The sequence below is a fragment of the Erythrolamprus reginae genome, chromosome 8 (genome assembly GCF_031021105.1).
Source record: "Erythrolamprus reginae isolate rEryReg1 chromosome 8, rEryReg1.hap1, whole genome shotgun sequence".
Taxonomy (NCBI): Eukaryota; Metazoa; Chordata; class Lepidosauria; order Squamata; family Dipsadidae; genus Erythrolamprus; species Erythrolamprus reginae.
In genome coordinates, this window is record NC_091957.1 from 7179622 (window position 1) to 7200132 (window position 20511).

The 20511-nt window shown below is 42.4% G+C and overlaps 1 protein-coding gene across 1 annotated transcript in view; it reads right to left on the reverse strand.

Moving 5' to 3' along the window:
* WHRN (whirlin) overlaps positions 1–20511 on the reverse strand; it is a 98357-nt gene that overhangs the window by 40475 nt on the left and 37371 nt on the right. The window contains 2 exon segments of the mRNA XM_070759600.1: positions 166–368; positions 8942–9067. Coding sequence (XP_070615701.1) covers positions 166–368; positions 8942–9067 — 329 coding nt within the window.

Sequence of the window (20511 nt, forward strand, 5' to 3'; positions counted from 1 at the left end):
CCTGGGAGTTGATATCCACAAGCCTTCCAGTTCCCAAGATTAAGGATAATTGGCTTCCTCTATTACGGAGTTTAGCATTCTTAGGAAAGAGTCCGCGATGCCCAGTCTAATCGACTTATAACAAGCCACTCCTGCAAGGGGAACTCTGCCAGGGGATATACCCACCCTGTGGAATTGACCATCGTCTCTCCAATCTGAGAGCTGGCGATCCACTTGGTCTCATCCACAGTGGCCCGGGCGTGAGGTAGCCTTCCCACGTCTTTGACGGTCATGATAAGGTGACGGGAGGACTTGAGGAGGTTCACGGCCTCGTCGTGGGGAATGCTGAGAAAACTTCGTCCATTCACCTCCAGAATCTGGTCTCCAACCTGGAAGGTAAAGGAAGAAAGACGTTCCCGTTGGAAATCCCCAAAGTGCTTTTCAAAACCTCGAAGCTATTTGGATGAGAAGCAATGAGAAGCTTCTTGGATGAGAAGTGAAACATTTTCAAGAAGGAAAAAACCAAGCACAAGAACCAAGAAAGACAAGTTGTCTTTTGAAAAGCAACCGTTCTCCCATGGGAATGAAATGTCTGCAAGAAACCAAGCAAGCTGAGGAAGTAACAAGGATCCCAAAGCTGTCTTCCTCCTCTTCCTCCACTCCACAAACCCCACTCCCTTTTAACACTGATGATGTTACTTAGTTGGGTCACAAAACGTCTTCAAGAAAATGAGCAAGCTCCGTCAGGAAACCCTCATTTCAACTCCGAGCTACAAATATTCTCCTTTCCCCCCCAATCCTTCTCCCCCAATACAATACAATACAATACAATACAATACAATACAATACAATACAGATAATATAGATAAAATACAGGAAATAGTATAAGGGCAGACTAGATGGACCATGAGGTCTTTTTCTGCCGTCAGTCTTCTATGTTTCTACAATACAATACAATACAATACAATACCATACAATACAATACAATACAGATAATATAGATAAAATACAGGAAATAGTATAAGGGCAGACTAGATGGACTATGAGGTCTTTTTCTGCCGTCAGTCTTCTATGTTTCTACAATACAATACAATACAATACAATACAATACAATACAATACAATACAATACAGATAATATAGATAAAATACAGGAAATAGTATAAGGGCAGACTAGATGGACCATGAGGTCTTTTTCTGCCGTCAGTCTTCTATGTTTCTACAATACAATACAATACAATACAATACAATACAATACAATACAATACAATACAGATAATATAGATAAAATACAGGAAATAGTATAAGGGCAGACTAGATGGACCATGAGGTCTTTTTCTGCCGTCAGTCTTCTATGTTTCTACAATACAATACAATACAATACAATACAATACAATACAATACAATACAATACAGATAATATAGATAAAATACAGGAAATAGTATAAGGGCAGACTAGATGGACCATGAGGTCTTTTTCTGCCGTCAGTCTTCTATGTTTCTACAATACAATACAATACAATACAATACAATACAATACAATACAATACAATGATTGGTTTAACCTTCCCACTTCAAATCACAAGCCAACAAAATGCTCTTAATTCGCACAACACACGAAACGACACACACTTTAAAAAAAGGAAAAAAAAGAACGAGATTGCTATAAGGTTAAAACTAACCAAGCTTGACCTTTGATTGAAGCCCGGTCTTTCGGTTTGCAATTGACCTGGTTAAAAAAGTAATTTTCTCTCTTTGTCTAATAGCTGCAGGGCCAGCTAATTAACAGTGATGGAGAACATTGATCAGCTCAGACCCCAATTTCTCTTCGTGCTCTTTGCTGGTTGGAATCAAGTCCCGGCGGTCACCATTGACAAAGGCCGGCGGTTGGAAATAGCCTTCAGGGCTTCTTCTTCTGCTCATCAACTGGCAATTTCTCTCCTCCCCTGCCCCCCCCCCCCCCGAGCTGCCTGCCGTCTCTAAAACAAGGCGAACTTGGCAAGAACATAGCTAGGGGGTGAGGAAAAACCCATTAAAGAATTTTTATTGCCATCAGTGACTCTTTTACCCTCTACAGAACATTATACTTTCATGCACAGGTGGCTTCTAAGGGCATAATGGAGACTACCTGAAATGGAACGGCGTGGTCTTAAAATCCACACTTTCGTAACTTAATGCACCATTCTCTCTTGGTCATGCTGTGTGTGTGTGTTTGTCTGGAACCCACACCACATTTCGGACATAAAATGTCCAGAGATTCTTTATTAGAAGAGCCCTCCACTCCTCCATTCACAACAGAATACTCTACTCAACCAGACTTACAATCCTAGGTTTAGAAAGCTGAGAACTACACCGTCTTAAGCACGACCTAAGCATAGCCCATAAAGTCATCTGCTACAACATCCTTCCTGTCAATGACTACTTCAGCTTCAACCACAAGAACAGTCAAGCACACAACAGATACAAACTTAAAGTAAACCACTCTAAACTCAACTGCAGGAAATATGACTTTAGTAACCGAGGAGTTGATGCATGGAACTCACTACCAGGCTCTGTAGTATCCTCCCCTAACCCCCAAAACTCTACCCTTAGACTGTCTACTGCTGACCTCTCCCGATTCCTATGAGGTCAGTAAGGGGCATGCATAATTTCACCAGTGTGCCTTCCGTCCCCTGTCCTAATGTTTCTCTTTTACTAGTATCACACTCCGCAGTCTGCATTGGTTGCCGATCAGTTTCCGATCACAATTCAAAGTGTTGGTTATGACCTATAAAGCCCTTCATGGCACCGGACCAGATTATCTCAGGGACCGCCTTCTGCTGCACGAATCCCAGCGACCAGTTAGGTCCCACAGGGTGGGTCTTCTCCGGGTCCCATCAACTAAACAATGCCGCTTGGCGGGACCCAGGGGAAGAGCCTTCTCTGTGGCGGCCCCAGCCCTCTGGAACCAACTCCCCCCAAAGATTAGAATTGCCCCCACCTTTCTTGCCTTTCATAAGCTACTTAAAACACACCTCTGCCGCCAGGCATGGGGGAATTGAGATACTCTTTCCGCCTAGGCCTTTACAATTTTATGCATGGTATGTCTGTATGTCTGTTTGGTTTTTATATTAATGGGTTTTTAATTGTTTTTAATATTACATTACTATTGTACACTGTTTTATTGTTGCTGTTAGCCGCTCCGAGTCTCCGGAGAGGGGCGGCATACAAATCCAATAAATAAACAAGCAAGCAAGCAAGCAAGCAAGCAAGCAAGCAAGCAAGCAAGCAAGCAAGCAAGCAAGCAAGCAAGCAAGCAAGCAAGCAAGCAAGCAAGCAAGCAAGCAAGCAAGCAAGCAAGCAAGCAAATAAATAAATATAGATATTATTAAATCTTTGTATACCACCAATATGTACTTGACAAAACAAACAAACAAATAAATAAAACAAACGTGTGTGTTGACCCAGGAGATGAGAAAGAGAAGGAATGTGGAGTTGTGCTTTGGAGACGATGGTCAAACCAGCACCGGAATGCGCTGTGCTCGCCCCAGGTGTGACAGCCAGCGCATTAAAAGCTGGGTTGCCATGAATTATTCATGGCCAATCCGGGCTGCAAGATATATGTTCCTACCCTGTGACGAGAGGAGGGGAAGAGAGAGAGAGAAGATATTTACGGTACTTCCATCCTGAGAAAGAGAGAAGAGAAACCTTTTGCCTATTGGCCCCAGCATATTCTCCTGTGGTAGGATGACAAGCAATCTGTCAAGTGCCGGCTGGGAAATTTGCTCAGGTTTTTTTTTGCAAAGAGGGAAGCTCCTTTTCTCCTCCTATACCGCAGCAGCCTGAAAGTCAAAGCAAGCAGCCGTGTGCAATTTGTGGGTTGCTCGATCCCTCAACAAATAACTGTCTGGTTCAGTTCTGCAACCCAACAAGACCGACACAGACTTCAGAGGAGAATCAGAACTGCAGAAAAAAAACAATTGCTGCCAAACTGCCTTCCATTGAGGACCTGTACACTGCACAAGTCAAAAAGAGGGCGGTGGAAGTATTTACACACCCCTCTCATCCTGGACACAAACTGTTTCAACTCCTACCCAAGACAACTAGACACAAGAACAGTTTTTTCCCCCGAATCACTCTACTAAACAAATAATTCCCTCAACACTGTCAAATTATTAAGAGAAAATAACAGAATGAAATGAATGGGAAGAAAATTATGGATTGTTCAGGAGCGTGGCGAGGCTGTTTTCCCTGTCCCGAAACATTTAAATACGTTAAAGGGTTAAATAAGGTTCAGGAGGGAAGTGTTTTTAATCGGAAAGTGAACACAAGAACAAGGGGGCACAATCTGAGGTTAGTATAAGGGCAGACTAGATGGACCATGAGGTCTTTTTCTGCCATCAATCTTCTATGTTTCTATGTCCAAATGCCTGTTGGCACTTTATTTTATTTATTTATTTATTTTGTCCAATACACAATGAGGGTTTTAGTGGGTATATATATGTGTGTGTGTGTGTGTGTGTGTGTGTGTGTGTAGATTGTTCTGAGTTCGGGTTTTGCCCCGTGTAATATTTTGAGCGTCTATGCGACGTTTTGGTGAAATCACATTCACCATCATCAGGCTGAAGTTTTGAGCTTCGTGCTGTTGTAAACTATATATAAGGAACAAATGACAGTTGCAAACATTCCATATTTACAACAGCACGAAGCTCAAAACTTCAGCCTGATGATGGTGAATGTGATTTCACCGAAACGTCGCATAGACACTCAAAACATTACACGGGGCAAAACCCGAACTCAGAACAATCTACATACATATACCCGTGAAAATCTACGAAAACGGGTTTCTTCCCGTGTAGGATTTGGAAATTTCTGGCGACGTTTCGACGAGGTCTCACTCGTCATCTTCAGGCTGGTGTTTCTGTCCTTCTTCTCAGGCGAACACTGCGAGACCTGAGCTGCATTCCTTCTATAAATACTGGTGGCTGGGTGTGGTTTGATGGCTCAGCAATTGCCTGCTGTGTAGAAACTTCCTGGTGAGTCAGTGGGGGTAACAATTGGGGTCATTGATGTAGCTGAGGTATGCTGATTAGTTAATGGTTGTACTATGCACACATAGTAAAATACATGATGAAGGTTATAGAGGAGATACTCATAGTAAAATATATCTAAGAAATAATAGAAAAGAAGATATAGTAATAGAACATATCAATGAAAGAATAGAAGAAGAGATATAGGAATAGAAGAAAGGTATAGGAGATATAGGAGAGCAATAGGACAGGGGACGGAAGGCCACTGAATCGGACTACCTGGTCTTGGTTTCCTGTTCAGGTGTTTAGTTTAGTTAGTTCTCTATCGGAACCTGATAGGTCTTATCTAGTATTTTCTAGCAAATCTCTCCAGACTGGAATGATTCCTGTATTATTCGCAGAGAAGAATTAAGTAGCTAGTTTGGACTGTGGGCAGGCAGGTAGAAACATAGAAACATAGAAGACTGACGGCAGAAAAAGACCTCAAGGTCCATCTAGTCTGCCCTTGTACTATTTCCTGTATTTTATCTTACAATGGATATATGTTTATCCCAGGCATGTTTAAATTCAGTTACTGTGGATTTACCAACCACGTCTGCTGGAAGTTTGTTCCAAGGATCTACTACTCTTTCAATGAAATAATATTTTCTCATGTTGCCTTTGATCTTTCCCCCAACTAACTTCAGATTGTGTCCCCTTGTTCTTGTGTTCACTTTCCTATTAAAAACACTTCCCTCCTGGACCTTATTTAACTCTTTAACATATTTAAATGTTTCGATCATGTCCCCCCTTTTCCTTCTGTCCTCCAGACTATACAGATTGAGTTCATGAAGTCTTTCCTGATACGTTTTATGCTTAAGACCTTTCACCATTCTTGTAGCCCGTCTTTGGACCCGTTCAATTTTGTCAATATCTCTTTGTAGGTGAGGTCTCCAGAACTGAACACAGTATTCCAAATGTGGTCTCACCAGTGCTCTGTATAAGGTTTAGTTATTTATGCCTGACAGCATGCGTGCAAGTAGAAGCATGACACAGAATTCCAGGCATTACTGTTAGAGGATTATTATCTTCTACTTGTAAGGAGGCAAAGGAACAGATGGAATGATAACCATCCACTGTAGACCTGAAGCCATTTATTTGTAGGAAATAATGTTCTTTTATTACATCCCCAAAGTTATCGTTTCACATCTCTTTCCTGAGCCTACTGTTTCCTGCCGCCTTGCTTGAAACCATTTAGCATTTTACAAAAAAAAAAAGCCATTTTTTTGTGATCCAGGACAGAAAGGAAAAACAAATTCCTTGTGGGCAGCTGACGAGGGGAGGCAGGGGGTAGAATGTCAGTGGGAGACTAATGAATGGAAAATCACTTTGGGGGAAAATGGAGAACTGCCATTTCTGCATATTGTCACCTTCTGGTCCATTTGAGTGACAAAATTTGAAAATGGGTTGTGAATACTTCTGAGTTGCAGGAGGTCACCACACTACAAAAAAAAGTCATTGAAACTCTGGAGAAAGTACAGAGGAGAGCAACCAGGATGATTAGTGCAGTGATTTTCAACCTTTTTTGAGCCGCGGCACATTTTTTACATTTACGAAACCCTGGGGCACATTGAGCGGGGCGGGGAGGGCTAAAAAAAGTTTGGACAAAAAAATTCTCTCTCTTCCTCCTTTTTGCTCTATTTCTCTCTCCCTCTTTCTCTCCCTTCCTTCCTCTTTCTTTCTCTCTCTCCATCCCTCTTTCTTTCTCTTCCTTCCTTCCTCTCTTGCTTGCTCTTTCTCTCTCCCTCCCTACATCCCTCTATGTCTTTCTCTCTCTCTCTCCTTCCCTCACTCTCTTTCTCTCTCTCTCTTGCTTGCTTGCTTTCTCTCTCTCTTGCTTTCTTTCTCTTGTTCTCTTTCTCTCTCTCTTGCTTTCTTTCTCTCTCTCTTGTTATCTTTCTCTCGCTCTTTCTCTCTCTTGCTTTCTTTCTCTCTCTCTTGCTTTCTTTCTCTTTCTCTCTCTCTTGCTTGCTTTCTCTCTCTTTCTCTCTCTCTTGCTTTCTTTCTCTTGTTCTCTTTCTCTCTCTCTTGCTTTCTTTCTCTTGTTCTCTTTCTTTCTCTCTCTCTCTTTCTTTCTTTCTCTCTCTCTTGTTCTCTTTCTCTCTCTTGCTCTTTCTCTCTCTTGCTTTCTCTCTCTCTCTCTCTTGCTTTCTTTCTCTTTCTCTCTCTCTCTTTTGCTTTCTTTCTCTCTCTGAGCTTCGCGGCACACCTGACCATGTCTCACGGCACACTAGTGTGCCGTGGCACACTGGTTGAAAAACACTGGATTAGTGTTCTGGTTTCTGGTAGAAATTTAGCAATTACAAATAACTCTTATTAAATGCATTATATCACGAATAAAGAAACTCCATTTATTTCTCTGCTCTTCTGGAATTCAAACCCATTTCATACACGCACTTATCTGTTGGTCCGTTATCTCCCTTTACTGCATTTCTCACATTCCTTCTCCTTCTCCACTTAACAAGATTTATTTTCCTAACAGCCTGATCTCTAAAAACAACAGCCCTGACTGTAATCAACACAGAATACTTTTGCTTACTTGAGAGCGGCAAGAAAAACCTCCATTTTTCTCACCGGCAACGTTGGAACTCCACTATTCTTCCCCACTGACCCCCTGACATGCCAAATACATCACTACAGTATTTAACCCATTCCTCTCCTTAATATATTCTTTCAGACCTCTGTTCTCTATGTTTTTGGGCCCTTCTGAATTTAGGGTTAACCCAGTGAGCGTCTGATTCTCCCTCGCTAGATCCTGAACACATAGCCCCATCCTGTGGCTGGCCTCCCACCTGTTCTACTACCTGTAACCCCGGGCCTCCCACTAATTCATAAACACTATCTGAATCAGAGTCCTCAATATCTTCATCATCCTCCAACTGACCAGGAGTATGTACAACAATTAGGGGCAATGAAGGGCTGCAATTTCTTTTACTACCACACTGTGGGTGTGACTTATTTTGTGGGTGTGGCTAGCCAGCCATGTGACTGGGTGGGAGTGGCTTGATGATCGTGTGACTGGGGGGATGGCTTAAAGGTCATGTGACTGACTTAAAGGTGGCCAACTTGACGTCACTCATGTCAAGAGTTTTGGTTAGGGTGCCTGGCTTCTCCTCGCCTCAACGAGATACAATTTCCCTATCTATTTACTATTACTGAACAGCCAAAATAACCTATTTAATTCTATGTATATATGCAGGGGCGGGCAGCAGGCAGGACGGGGTGGAACGCAGTTCCACTGGCAGAAATGAAGATGTGTGCACAGCTCCAGCTGATCAGCAGTTGTCACTTCCTGGATTACTGGTCTCGGTTCGGCTCTCCTTTTTTTCCCTGCTGCTGGGTCCGTACTCCTTGCTTTTTTCCTCTTTCCTCCTTCCTGGCCTCGGACGAGCTTCCCTCTCTCCTGCCTAGCTCCCCTCCAGCCTCACACAGCCACCTCTTACCTGAGGTGCAAGCAGAAGGTATGGGGGGAAGCGGCGCTGGCAGCATTTATGCTTCTGGCAGGACCCGTTCACCTAGCTACCCAGCCTGAGGCGGGGGGAGCGACCCAGGAAGCAGAGCGCGGGAAACACAAAGCAAATTGTCACCCCAGCGAGCGACACTGGTAAGGTTATAAGTCAAGGACTTAACTGTTCACTTGAATGATGACCGTTCAAGCCACTCCCATCTGGTCACATGGTCGGCAAGCCACTCCTACCCAGTCACATGACCATTAAGCCACACCCACAAAATAAGCCATACCCACAGTGTGGCAGTGAAAATTTTGGCTGACCATTACTGTATATATGGCATAAAATTACTTTTTTTTAAACAAAAAAAAAGTTCAATGTGATGGAAACGTCGACTGATAGATCTCAAAAATTATATATGCGCATCTTCATTTCAAGAAAACCCCAGAATCGTAGCTGAACTTACTTTCAAGCCAGTGTTTTCTGCTTCCGAATCCTTGTCCACCCCTGTGATGTAAATCCCGAGGGCATATTCGGAACCCCCTCGAATCATGAGACCTAAAGATCGGCCTTCATCCAACACAAGATTAACCTGCACCAAGAAGCAAGAGAAAAAAATAATGAAAATTAACCATTGATTTGTGAGGGCAAGGAGACTCTTACCACATAGATGTGACACATTCACTGTTTTTCAGAGCTTGCCTTGTCTGTGGCATTATACCAACAGTCCTTAACTTATGACCACAGTTGACCCCAAAATTAATGGTCGTCTAAGACCACATGGGAAAAGACAAATTTCCCCTTGTGTTAGGAACTAAAACTCCTATTCTGGCGCCTTGGAACATATTTTTACAATCCGACCAATTGGGCATTTACAGTGGGGTTGTCCCTCTGACCTTCCTGCTAATCTTATTTTATTCATTCATTCATTCATTCATTCATTCATTCATTCATTCATTCATTCATTCATTCATTCATTTATTGGATTTGTATGCCGCCCCTCTCCGAAGACTCGGGGCGGCTAACAACAGTAACAAAACAGTATAATCCAATACTAAAAACAGTTAAAATCCATTATATAAAAACCAATCATACATACAGACATACCATGCATAAAATTTTAAAGGCCTAGGGGGAAAGTGTATCTCAGTTCCCCCATGCCTGGTGGCAGAGATGGGTTTTAAGCAGCTTACGAAAGGCAAGGAGGGTGGGGGCAATTCTAATCTCGGGGGGGAGTTGGTTCCAGAGGGTCGGGGCCGCCACAGAGAAGGCTCTTCTCCTGGGTCCCGCCAAACGACATTGTTTAGTCGACAGGACCCGGAGAAGACCCACTCTGTGGGACCTAACTGGTCGCTGGGATTTGTGCAGCAGGAGGCGGTCCCGGAGATATTCTGGTCCGGTGCCATGAAGGGCTTTATAGGTCATAACCAACACTTTGAATTGTGACCGGAAACTGATCGGCAACCAATGCAGACTGCGGAGTGTTGGTGTAACATGGGCATATTTGGGGAAGCCTATGATTGCTCTCGCAGCTGCATTCTGCACGATCTGAAGTTTCCGAACACTTTTCAAAGGTAGCCCCACGCAGAGAGCGTTACAGTAGTCGAGCCTCACCTTAAAGCTCTGTTGGGAGAATTGGCGCTGGACTTATTTATTTATTTATTGGACTTGTATGTCGCCCCTCTCCGCAGACTTATGGTTGGGGGCCACCACAACATGAGGATTAGCCACTTCACTTTTGGGTGGGAAATTAATATAGCCCAGGAGGTGGGTTCTATTTACCTTCCCTACTGGTTCACATTGTGATGGAAGTGCGTTTCGCTTTGCTCATGTGCGCGCTTACGCCACTTCACGGAAATTTTTATTTCTTTTTTTAAACTTTTTTTAAAAAAAATAATTTATTTTGTCAACCAATAACAGGATGATAATTTATTTTTCTTTCACAATACAATAAAACAACATAAGCAATAAAAAACAGAATCAATGCTTAAAATAATAATTAATAATATTTCTTAGGTATGTTCTTAGATATGTAGACATTCGGAGAGAGAAAAAAGCGCTAATAATACTTTCAATATGTACTTTTTATCCTCTTCTTTGCTAAGTTAATTAAAATTAACGACACATGAGATATATTTCATCTACAAGTAACAATATTATAAAATCCAGTCCCTTATATTCCCTTTTTCTATTTATAATAAAACATAAACATCTTAACATCTTAACTCAATATCTAATTTAATCCTTTCATCTCTGTGTTGACTCCTTATCCAATGAAGAAAAATTTTATACCCGAAATAACAGGATAACAGGTAATTTGTACAAGTAAATAGAAACATAGAAACATAGAAGACTGACGGCAGAAAAAGACCTCATGGTCCATCTAGTCTGCCCTTATACTATTTCTGTATTTTATCTTACAATGGATATATGTTGATCCCAGGCATGTTTAAATTCAGTTACTGTGGATTTACCCACCACATCTGCTGGAAGTTTGTTCCAAGGGTCTACTACTCTTTCAGTAAAATAATATTTTCTCACATTACTTCTAATCTTCCCCCCAACTAACCTCAGATTGTGTCCCCTTGTTCTTGTGTTCACTTTCCTATTAAAAACACTTCCCTCCTGAACCTTATTTAACCCTTTAACATATTTAAATGTTTCGATCATGTCCCCCTTTTCCTTCTGTCCTCCAGACTAAAAAGATTGAGTTCGTGAAGTCTTTCCTGATACGTTTTATGCTTAAGACCTTCCACCATTCTTGTAGCTGGTCTTTGGACCCGTTCAATTTTGTCAATATCTTTTTGTAGGTGAGGTCTCCAGAACTGAACACAGTATTCCAAATGTGGTCTCACCAGCGCTCTATATAAGGGGATCACAATCTCCCTCTTCCTGCTTGTTATACCTCTAGCTATGCAGCCAAGCATCCTACTTGCCTTTCCTACCGCCCGACCACACTGCTCACCCATTTTGAGACTGTCAGAAATCACTACCCCTAAATCCTTCTCTTCTGAAGTTTTTGCTAACACAGAACTGCCAATGCAATACTCAGATTGAGGATATTAAGTAGGTAATGATTAAAAAAAAGTAATGATAGATGACAATAGAGCTATAGGACAGGGACTGTAGGCACAATGGTGCACTTATGCACAACCATGCACAGATGCCTTTGAGCATGCACAGAGGGGTTTTTTTTTGTAAGCCGTTGCAACCAGAGGACCGATTCTAAAGAACTGGTCCAAATTGGTAGCAACCCATCAGTGAAACAGCCTCCTCACAATGCAAACATGAACTGCTTGAAAACAGCCCCTGGCTTCCACTGTACAGGTGTGTGTGTGTGTGAGAGAGAGAGCCGACCAGGTGGGTATGGTGAATGTTTTAATTGCTTTGCTTCTGCAGCCAAGTTCATATTGCCCCAGGAGAGAGAGAGGGAAAAAAAAAGCCAGATATCATTTTGATTAAAATTCAGGCTAAGTACAGCTTCAGCAGACATCGGTGGAAGCAACCACACCCTACTCTCTTTCTCTCTTGAAATATTATAGTAGAGGCCTTCTTGTGTAAACACTGCTTCAAGCTCTAAGATAAGATATTGCAAAGAATCAGATAAGTTAAAGGGAATGAATTCTCCTCCCATCCTTTAGTCTGGGGAACAATTAATTGAGCCAGGGAATGAGAGAGAAAGAGAGAGGAAAAAAAGGGGGAAAAGAAATTAAAGATTTGCACGCAGTAGACATCCTTCATTGCAAATCAGGAAATAGAAAAAGAGTATTAATTCCATATTAATTAGGGAGATTAAGAACCAGTGAATATTCTAAAGAAGCTCGCGACTTTGATAAGTTTAATAAGATCCAGAACGCCGGGATCGGTTTCATTGTTTTGAAAACCCCCACCAAGCATTTGCATTATTAACGGGGACAAAACAGCAATTTTTAAGAAAAGAGATACATTTTATAGGGTGGTAATTATGGGGATTAAAGTTGGGAAGCCTAGGCGGCATAGATAACGATCGTTAATAGCTGCCTGCAAACCAAGTTTTGGCTTTCTTCCAAATCATCAAAAATGGTCTGTACGTCCCTAAATCCTATTTTAAACACGAGCTCTTTTCAATGAGGTAAGGGCAGACCTTGACTGATTTTATTTATTTATTTATTGTTAGAGTTGAAAGGGACCATGCAGGTCATCAAGTTCAACCCCCTGCCTGAGCAGGAATCCTAGAGCACCCCAGCCAAATGGCAGTCCAATCTCCTCTTGAAAGTGTCCAGAGTTGGGGAGTTCACAACCTCCGTAGGCAGGTTGTTCCAATGGTTGATCGCTCTGACCGTCAGGAAGTTCTTCCTTACTTCTAGGTTGAATCTCTCCTTGGTCAGCTTCCAGCCGTTGTTCCTCGTTCGGCCCTCTGGTGCTCTGGAGAATAGAGTGACCCCCTCCTCTCTGTGGCATCCCCTCATATACCTGTATAAAGCTATCATGTCCCCTCTGGCCCTCCTTTTCTCAAGACTATCCATGCCCAGTTCCCGCAATCTCTCTTCGTAAGTCTTGGTTTCAAATCCCCTAATCATTTTGGTTGCTCTTTTCTGCACCTTCTCCAGTGTTTCAATTTCTCTTTTGAAGTGTGGTGACCAGAACTGGATGCAGTACTCCAGATGTGGTCTGACCAGGGCGTAGTAGAGTGGTATTAAGACTTCCCTGGTCTTGGAGCGTATTCCTCTGTTGATGCAGCTTAGGATTGAGTTGGCTTTTTTGGCTGCTGCTGCACATTGCTGACTCATGTTTAGTTGATTGTCCACCAAGACTCCAAGATCTCTTTCGCAGTCACTACTGCTGAGTGGGGTATCTCCCAGGCTGTATGTATGTCTAGGGTTCTTTTTGCCGAGGTGGAGGACTCTGCATTTGTCGGTGTTGAACCTCATTTTGTTGGTATGGGCCCACTGTGATAGTCTGTCTAGGTCTTCTTGTACTCTGAGCCTGTCCTCAAGGGTGTTGGCTACCCCCGCCACATTGTTTAAGTGTTCCCCTTATTTTTTTTTTAGCAGTGTTTAGTTGATTATCCACCAAGACTCCAAGGTCTCTTTCACATTTAAAAAATAATAATCAGGAAAGGAGCTGGATTTTGGAAACATTTGGGCATAGCTGGTGGCAGCAAGCAGCTCTGTTTTTTGACGTTGAGATCACCAAAGAAAATGGATCAAGGTCCAGTTGGAAAGCTGAAAAATTGATTTGGCAAAAAGCAGAATGCTTTAAGCAACATAGCCACCAGGTCACCAAGAGGTGAGTCCAACTTGAAGGAGAGAAAGGATGGCTTACTCAATATAAGAATCATAATAATATGGGTTGGCGGGCTTTGGTTCCTCACGTTGTTTGAACTCAGTTTTGATGGCTTGTCAACCACAATTTATATTTATTGCACCCAGAAACAGTTGGTTCATTCAATAAGCCGTGTTAAACAAATCATGGCTGGTTGGAGAGCAAGTCCAATGTTCTGCCAGATGTGTCAGAGTGCAAAATTTTGTGTTATATACACACCACAAATTTAGAATTTAGAATAACAGAGTTGGAAAGGACCTTGGAGGTCTTCTAGTCCAGTGATTTTCAACCTTTTTTGAGCCGCGGCACATTTTTTACATTTACAAAACCATGGGGTACATTGGGGGGGGGGGGGGGCGCACTAAAAAATATTGGACAAAAAAATTCTCTCTCTTCCTCCCTTTTGCTCTATTTCTCTCTCCCTCTTTCTCTCCCTTCCTTTTTTTCTCTCTCTCCATCCCTCTTTCTTTCTCTCTTCCTTCTTTCCTCTTTTTTGCTCTCTTTCTCTCTCCCTCCCTACCTCCCTCTATGTCTTTCTCTCTCCCACCTTCCCTCTCTCTCTTTCTCTCCCTCCCTCCCTCTCTTTCTTTCTTTCTTTCTTTCTTTCTTTATTTCTCTCTCTTGCTCTCTCTCTTGCTTTCTTTCTCTCTTGTTCTCTCTCTCTCTTTCTTTCTTTCTTTCTTTCTCTCTCTTTCTTTCTTTCTCTCTCTTGCTTGCTTTCTCTCTTGTTTTCTTTCTCTCTTGCTTGCTTTCTCTTATTCTCTCTTTCTTTCTTTCTCTCTTGTTTTCTTTCTCTGAGCTTCGCGGCACACCTGACCATGTCTCACGGCACACTAGTATGCCACGGCACACTGGTTGAAAAACACTGTTCTAGTCCAACCCCCTGCTTAGGCAGAAAACCCTACACTACTTCAGAGAAATGGTTAACATCATTTTAAAAACTTCAAGTGTTGGAAAATCCACAACTAGCTAGAGGTATAACAAGCAGGAAGAGGGAGATTGTGATCCCGCTGTATAGAGCACTGGTGAGACCACATTTGGAATAATACTGTGTTCAGTTCTGGAGACCTCACCTACAGTAAGATAGTGATAAAATTGAACCGGTTCAAAGACGGGCTACAAAAATAGTGGAAGGTCTTAAGCATAAACTTATCAGGAAAGACTTCATGAACTCAATCTGTATAGTCTGGAGGACAGAAGGAAAGGGGGAACATGATCAAAACATTTAAATAGGTTAAAGGGTTAAATAAGGTTCAGGAGGGAGGTGTTTTTAATAGGAAAGTGGACACAAGAACCAGCGGGCACAATCTGAGGTTAGTTGAGGGAAAGATAGGAAGCAACGTGAGAAAATATTATTTGACTGAAAGAATAATACATGCTCAGAACAAACTTCCAGCAGACGTGGTTTGTAAATCCACAGTAACTGAATTTAAACATGCCTGGGATAAACATATATCCATCCTAAGATAAAAATACAGGAAATAGTATAAGGGCAGACTAGATGGACCATGAGGTCTTTTTCTGCTGTCGATCTTCTATGTTTCTATCTTGCACTGGCCTGCCAGATACGACAGAGAAAAGGAACAAGTTCTGGAAGGGGACCAGCTGAACAGAGTCCAAAGAGGTCTTGCTTCCATCCGAGCTTGTGGGCTGCGGTGCCCTTTTGGCACAGCGAGCGTTTCCATTAACACTCCCTCTCAACGATTTAGCGCTCTGGATGAAGTGAACCCGAGAAAACAGATAGTACAGTTTTCTCCAGGTTGGAAGGACAGAATAATTGGAGGTTACCGGTTACTCTGACCTTCCACTGCTCAGCCGAGGCAATCAGCCGCTGAATGCATTGAGACGGATAAGATTCTTCTGTGTATGGATACACTGAGCATATTGAGATCCCTTTAACACTTGTAAAATATCCTTTATTTTTATTTATTTATTTATTCATTTGTCCAATACACAAATACATAGGAAGAAAAATAGACATGCGATAATATAAAAGAGGGTGGAAGTGAACTTAGAGGAGAGGATATATGAAAGGAAGAGAATATATAGGATAGGTGAAAGAAAGGAAAGATAATTGGACAGGGGACGAAAGGCACACCAGTGCACTTATTTATCCTGGGGCAATACGGCTTAGGGAGGCTTCAATCTTTCTTTTGATAACAGTCTGTTAGAATGTTATTCTATACTAAGTCACTCTTTTCTCACTCATTATTATCACTCATCATCATCATTATTATTATTATGTCAGTACAACACAGCAAACGAGATCACTATGCTGGATTTCGTATTTCATCACCAGTCGGGCGCTTCCCAAGCACCTAGGACTGCGTGATGTAGCGGAGAATTATGTTTGCCGATCCCAGTAAAGTGGCCTTTTGCAATTGACAGATGGAGATTTTGTCAATTCCAATGGTTTTCAAATGTCCGCCGAGATCCTTTAGTACTGCGCCCAGCGTGCCAAATACCACTGGGACCACTTTCATGGGCTTATGCCAGAGTCGTTGCAGCTCGATTTTTAGATCTTCGTATTTCACTAATTTCTTTAGCTGCTTCTCCTCAATTCTGCTGTCTCCTGGGATTGCGATGTCGATGATCCATACTTTCTTTTTCTCCACAATCAGGATGTCTGGTGTGTTATGCTTCAGAATTCGGTCTGAAGTCCCACAGTAGTTTTGCTTGCTCATTTTCAACCACTTTTTCAGGCTTATGATCCCACCAGTTCTTTGCCACTGGCAAATGGTAGTTCCAGCAGAAGTTCCAGTGGATCATCTGTGCCACAGCATTATTATTATTATTATTATTATTATTATTATTATTATTATTATTATTATTAATTAGATTTGTATGCCGCCCCTCTCTGCAGAGTCGGGGCGGCTCACAGCAGTGATAAGACAATATATAATAACAAATCTAATATTAAAATCTAAAATAACAATTTTACATTAAAAACCTAAAACCCCCATTATATAAAACAGCATACATACAACATACCATACATAAAACTGCATAGGCAAGCGGAGATGTCTCAGTTCCCCCATGCCTGACGGCAGAGGTGGGTTTTAAGAAGTTTATGAAAGGCAAGGAGGGTTGGGGCAGTCCTAATCTCTGGGGGAGCTGGTTCCAGAGGGTCGGGGCCGCCACAGAGAAGGCTCTTCCCCTGGGTCCCACCAGCTGACATTGTTTAGTCGACAGGACACGGAGAAGGCCAACTCTGTGGGACCTAACCGGCCGCAGGGATTCGTGCGGCAGGAAATTGGAATAATAGGATCGGAAGAAACCTTGGAGGAGGTATTGGGCTGCCGCTGGTATGCCAGGGTTGGCCGATCCAGTTTTGGAAACAAATTATTTGGAGGAAGTAGAAATGAAAAAAAATTCTGCAAGCTGGAAATATCGTTAGCACCTCACTAGGGCTGTGAGAAAAAAATTTTTTTTGGGGGGGGAAAGTACATTTGGAGTATAGGACGCACCCAAATCTTTAGCCTCTTTTAGTGGGGAAAAGTTGTGTCCTTTTAAAAAAAAACCAAACCCTTTATTAAATAAATACGTTAAAAATGAAACAGAGATAAATATAAATATAATACATGACATATCAATCATATATGTTCTATTATGGCAGAAATAGAAGAAAAGAGAGAAGGGCGTAAGCGAGAAGATAGGAAAGATATAGTAGAAAGGGGAAGTTTGAGGAAAGAAAAAAGAAAAGGGGGATTGAAAAAGAAATGAGAAAAAGAGAAGACATGCCGGCTATCTATCTATCTATCTATCTATCTATCTATCTATCTATCTATCTATCTATCTATCTATCTATCTATCTATCTATCTAGTCTGTCTGTCTGTCTGTCTGTCTATCTATCTATCTATCATCTATCTATCTATCTATCTATCTATCTATCTATCTATCTATCTATCTATCTATCTATCTATCTGTCTATCTATCTATCTAGTTTGTCTGTCTGTCTAATCTATCTGTCTATCTGTCTGTCTATCTATCTATCTATCTATCTATCTATCTATCTATCTATCTATCTATCTATCTATCTATCTATTTGGATTTGTATGCTGCCCCTCTCCGAGGACTTGGGGCAGCTCACAGCCTATACAAAAACAGAACAATAATATAAATCCAATTAATACTACATTAAAAACAACCATTAAATTCAATTAAAAGAAAGTAAAACCTATCAAACCAATCATTCAACACTCATACTTAAAACATTCATTGATCGGGGGGAAGATCTAAAAGTCCCAAGCCTGGTGGCAAAGATGGGTTTTTAAGCTCCCTCTATTTAGCTGGCACTTCCATAATATACGACCCTTAAATATGTAGTTGGTGTAAATTTCCCTTGATTTTTATTAGTTCATTGTATGGTGTTAAGTTAAATTTTTGTAGATATTGTTGGCGTTTATCTAAAGGGCAGGTTCTTGTCCATGCACTCAATATTTTAGGGTTTTGTTCGTTATTTATTTATTTATGTATTTATTTATTTATTATTTATTTAGATTTGTATGCTGCCCCTCTCCGCAGACTCGGGGCGGCTCACAACAGAATACAACAATTCATGACAAACCTAAATTATAGTTTAAAATATTTTTAAAAAACCATTTACTAAGCAAACATACATACAAACATACCATTCATAAATTGTATATGCCTGGGGGAGATGTCTCAGTTCCCCCATGCCTGACGACAAAGGTGGGTTTTAAGGAGCTTATGAAAGGCAAGGAGAGTAGGGGCAGTTCTAATCTCTGGGGGGAGTTGGTTCCAGAGAGTCGGGGCCGCCACAGAGAAGGCTCTTCCCCTGGGGCCCGCCAACCGACATTGTTTAGTTGACGGGACCTGGAGAAGGCCAACTCTGTGGGACCTAATTGGTCGCTGGGATTCGTGCAGCAGAAGGCGGTCTCGGAGATATTCTGGTCCAGTGCCATGAAGGGCTTTAAAGGTCATAACCAACACTTTGAATTGTGACCAGAAATTGATCGGCAACCAATGCAGACTGCGGAGTGTTGGTGTAACATGGGCATATTTAGGAAGGCCCATGATTGCTCTTGCAGCTGCATTCTGCATGATCTGAAGTTTCCGAACACTTTTCAAAGGTAGCCCCATGTAGAGAGCATTACAGTAGTCGAACCTCGAGGTGATGAGGGCATGAGTGACTGTGAGCAGTAATGTTTGTTGCGTGTCTAAAGGTTGTGTGGATCAACGTCTTTTGTAAGTTATGTGGAAAGTTTGTTTTCGTTTCATGGTGTGTTGCCAGTACATGAAATCGTTGTTGAAAAGGTGCGTCTTATTTTATTAAGTTTCCTTCCTTTTATCTAACCATTTATACCATTTAGAATTAAGAATTATGAAGATGCTTTCTTCTCCCTGAAGATGCTGCAGCTTGATCAAAGGACGAAGAAAGGGGAGATGATGAGGACGGAGAACATTTGGAGGATTTGACAGCTGTTGTCCAAAACCCTTTTGAGAGGGCGGGGAGACGGATTCGTACCGGAGACCCACAGTGACAGGGAAGTCAGAACTGCTTAGTTTAGAGGCCAGGATGACATCACGTAGAAACCAACATCAGAAGCCAGGGATAATTTTAGGCTTGGCATAAGTGGGGTGGGGGTTTGAGAAGAACCAGGAATGAGAGGAGACAATAACTATGGGAAAGACATCAGTGGAGAGTGTTCTTTGCAGAATGACTGCGAAAAGCACATCGGTTCTTGCCATTATTTGTTTGTTTGCAAATATGTTCCAGTTCTCTAGCTGAGTCATGCTCCTGCTGATGCTGTCAAATCTCTCTTTCTCTTTCTCTCTTTATTTCTCCGTCGCTGTCTCTGACCCCCTTCTCTCTTTCTGTCCCACTCTCTCCCTCCCTCTGTCTCCCCCTTTCTCTCTCTCTTTGTCCCTCCCTCTCTTGCCCTCTCCCCCTCTCTTTCTGTTCTCTCTCTTCTTCTATCCCTCTCTCCCCCCCCTCTTTCTCCGCCCTTCTCTTCCCTATTCTCTCTCCCCCCTCTCTCCCCTGTTTTTGTCCCCCCTCTCTCTCCGCCTCTTTCTCTCTCCCCTTTCCCTCTCTCACTCTTTCTGTTCCTCCCTCCTCTCTCCCCCTTCCTCTCTCTTTCCCTCTCCCCCTCTTGTCCTTTCTGTTCCTCTCCCCTCTTCTCTCCCCCTTTCTCTCTCTCTCTTTCTATCTATCCCCCTCTCTTTCCACATCTCTCCCTCTTTCTCTCTCTCTTTCCCTCTTCCTCTCTCTCTTGCTCTTTCTGTCTCTCTCCCCCTTTCTCCCTCTCTTTCTGTCCCCCCTCTCCTCTTCCTCCCTCCCCTTTATCTCTCTCGCTCTTTCTGTCCCCTCTCTGTTTCTGTCTCTCCCTTTTCTCTCTCTCCCTTTCCCTGAGCCCCTTTCTCTCCTCCTTTTTCTCTCTCTCTCTCACTTTCTGCATCCCTCTCTCCCCACTCTCTCCCTCTCTCTCTCCCTCTTCCTCTCTCTTCCCCTTTCTTTCTCTCTTTCTGTCCCCCCTCTCTCTTCCCTTTATCTCTCACTCTTTCTGTCACCTCCCTCTCTCCCTGACTCTCCCTCTTTCTCTCTCTTTCTTTCTCCTTCTCCCTCCCCTTTCTCTCTCTCGCTCTTTCTGTCCCCTCCCTGTTTCTGTCTCTCCTCTTTCTCTCTCTCCCTTTCCCTGAGCCCTTCTCTCTCCTCCTTTCTCTCTCTCTCTCGCTCACTTTCTGCATCCCTCTCTCCCCACTCTCTC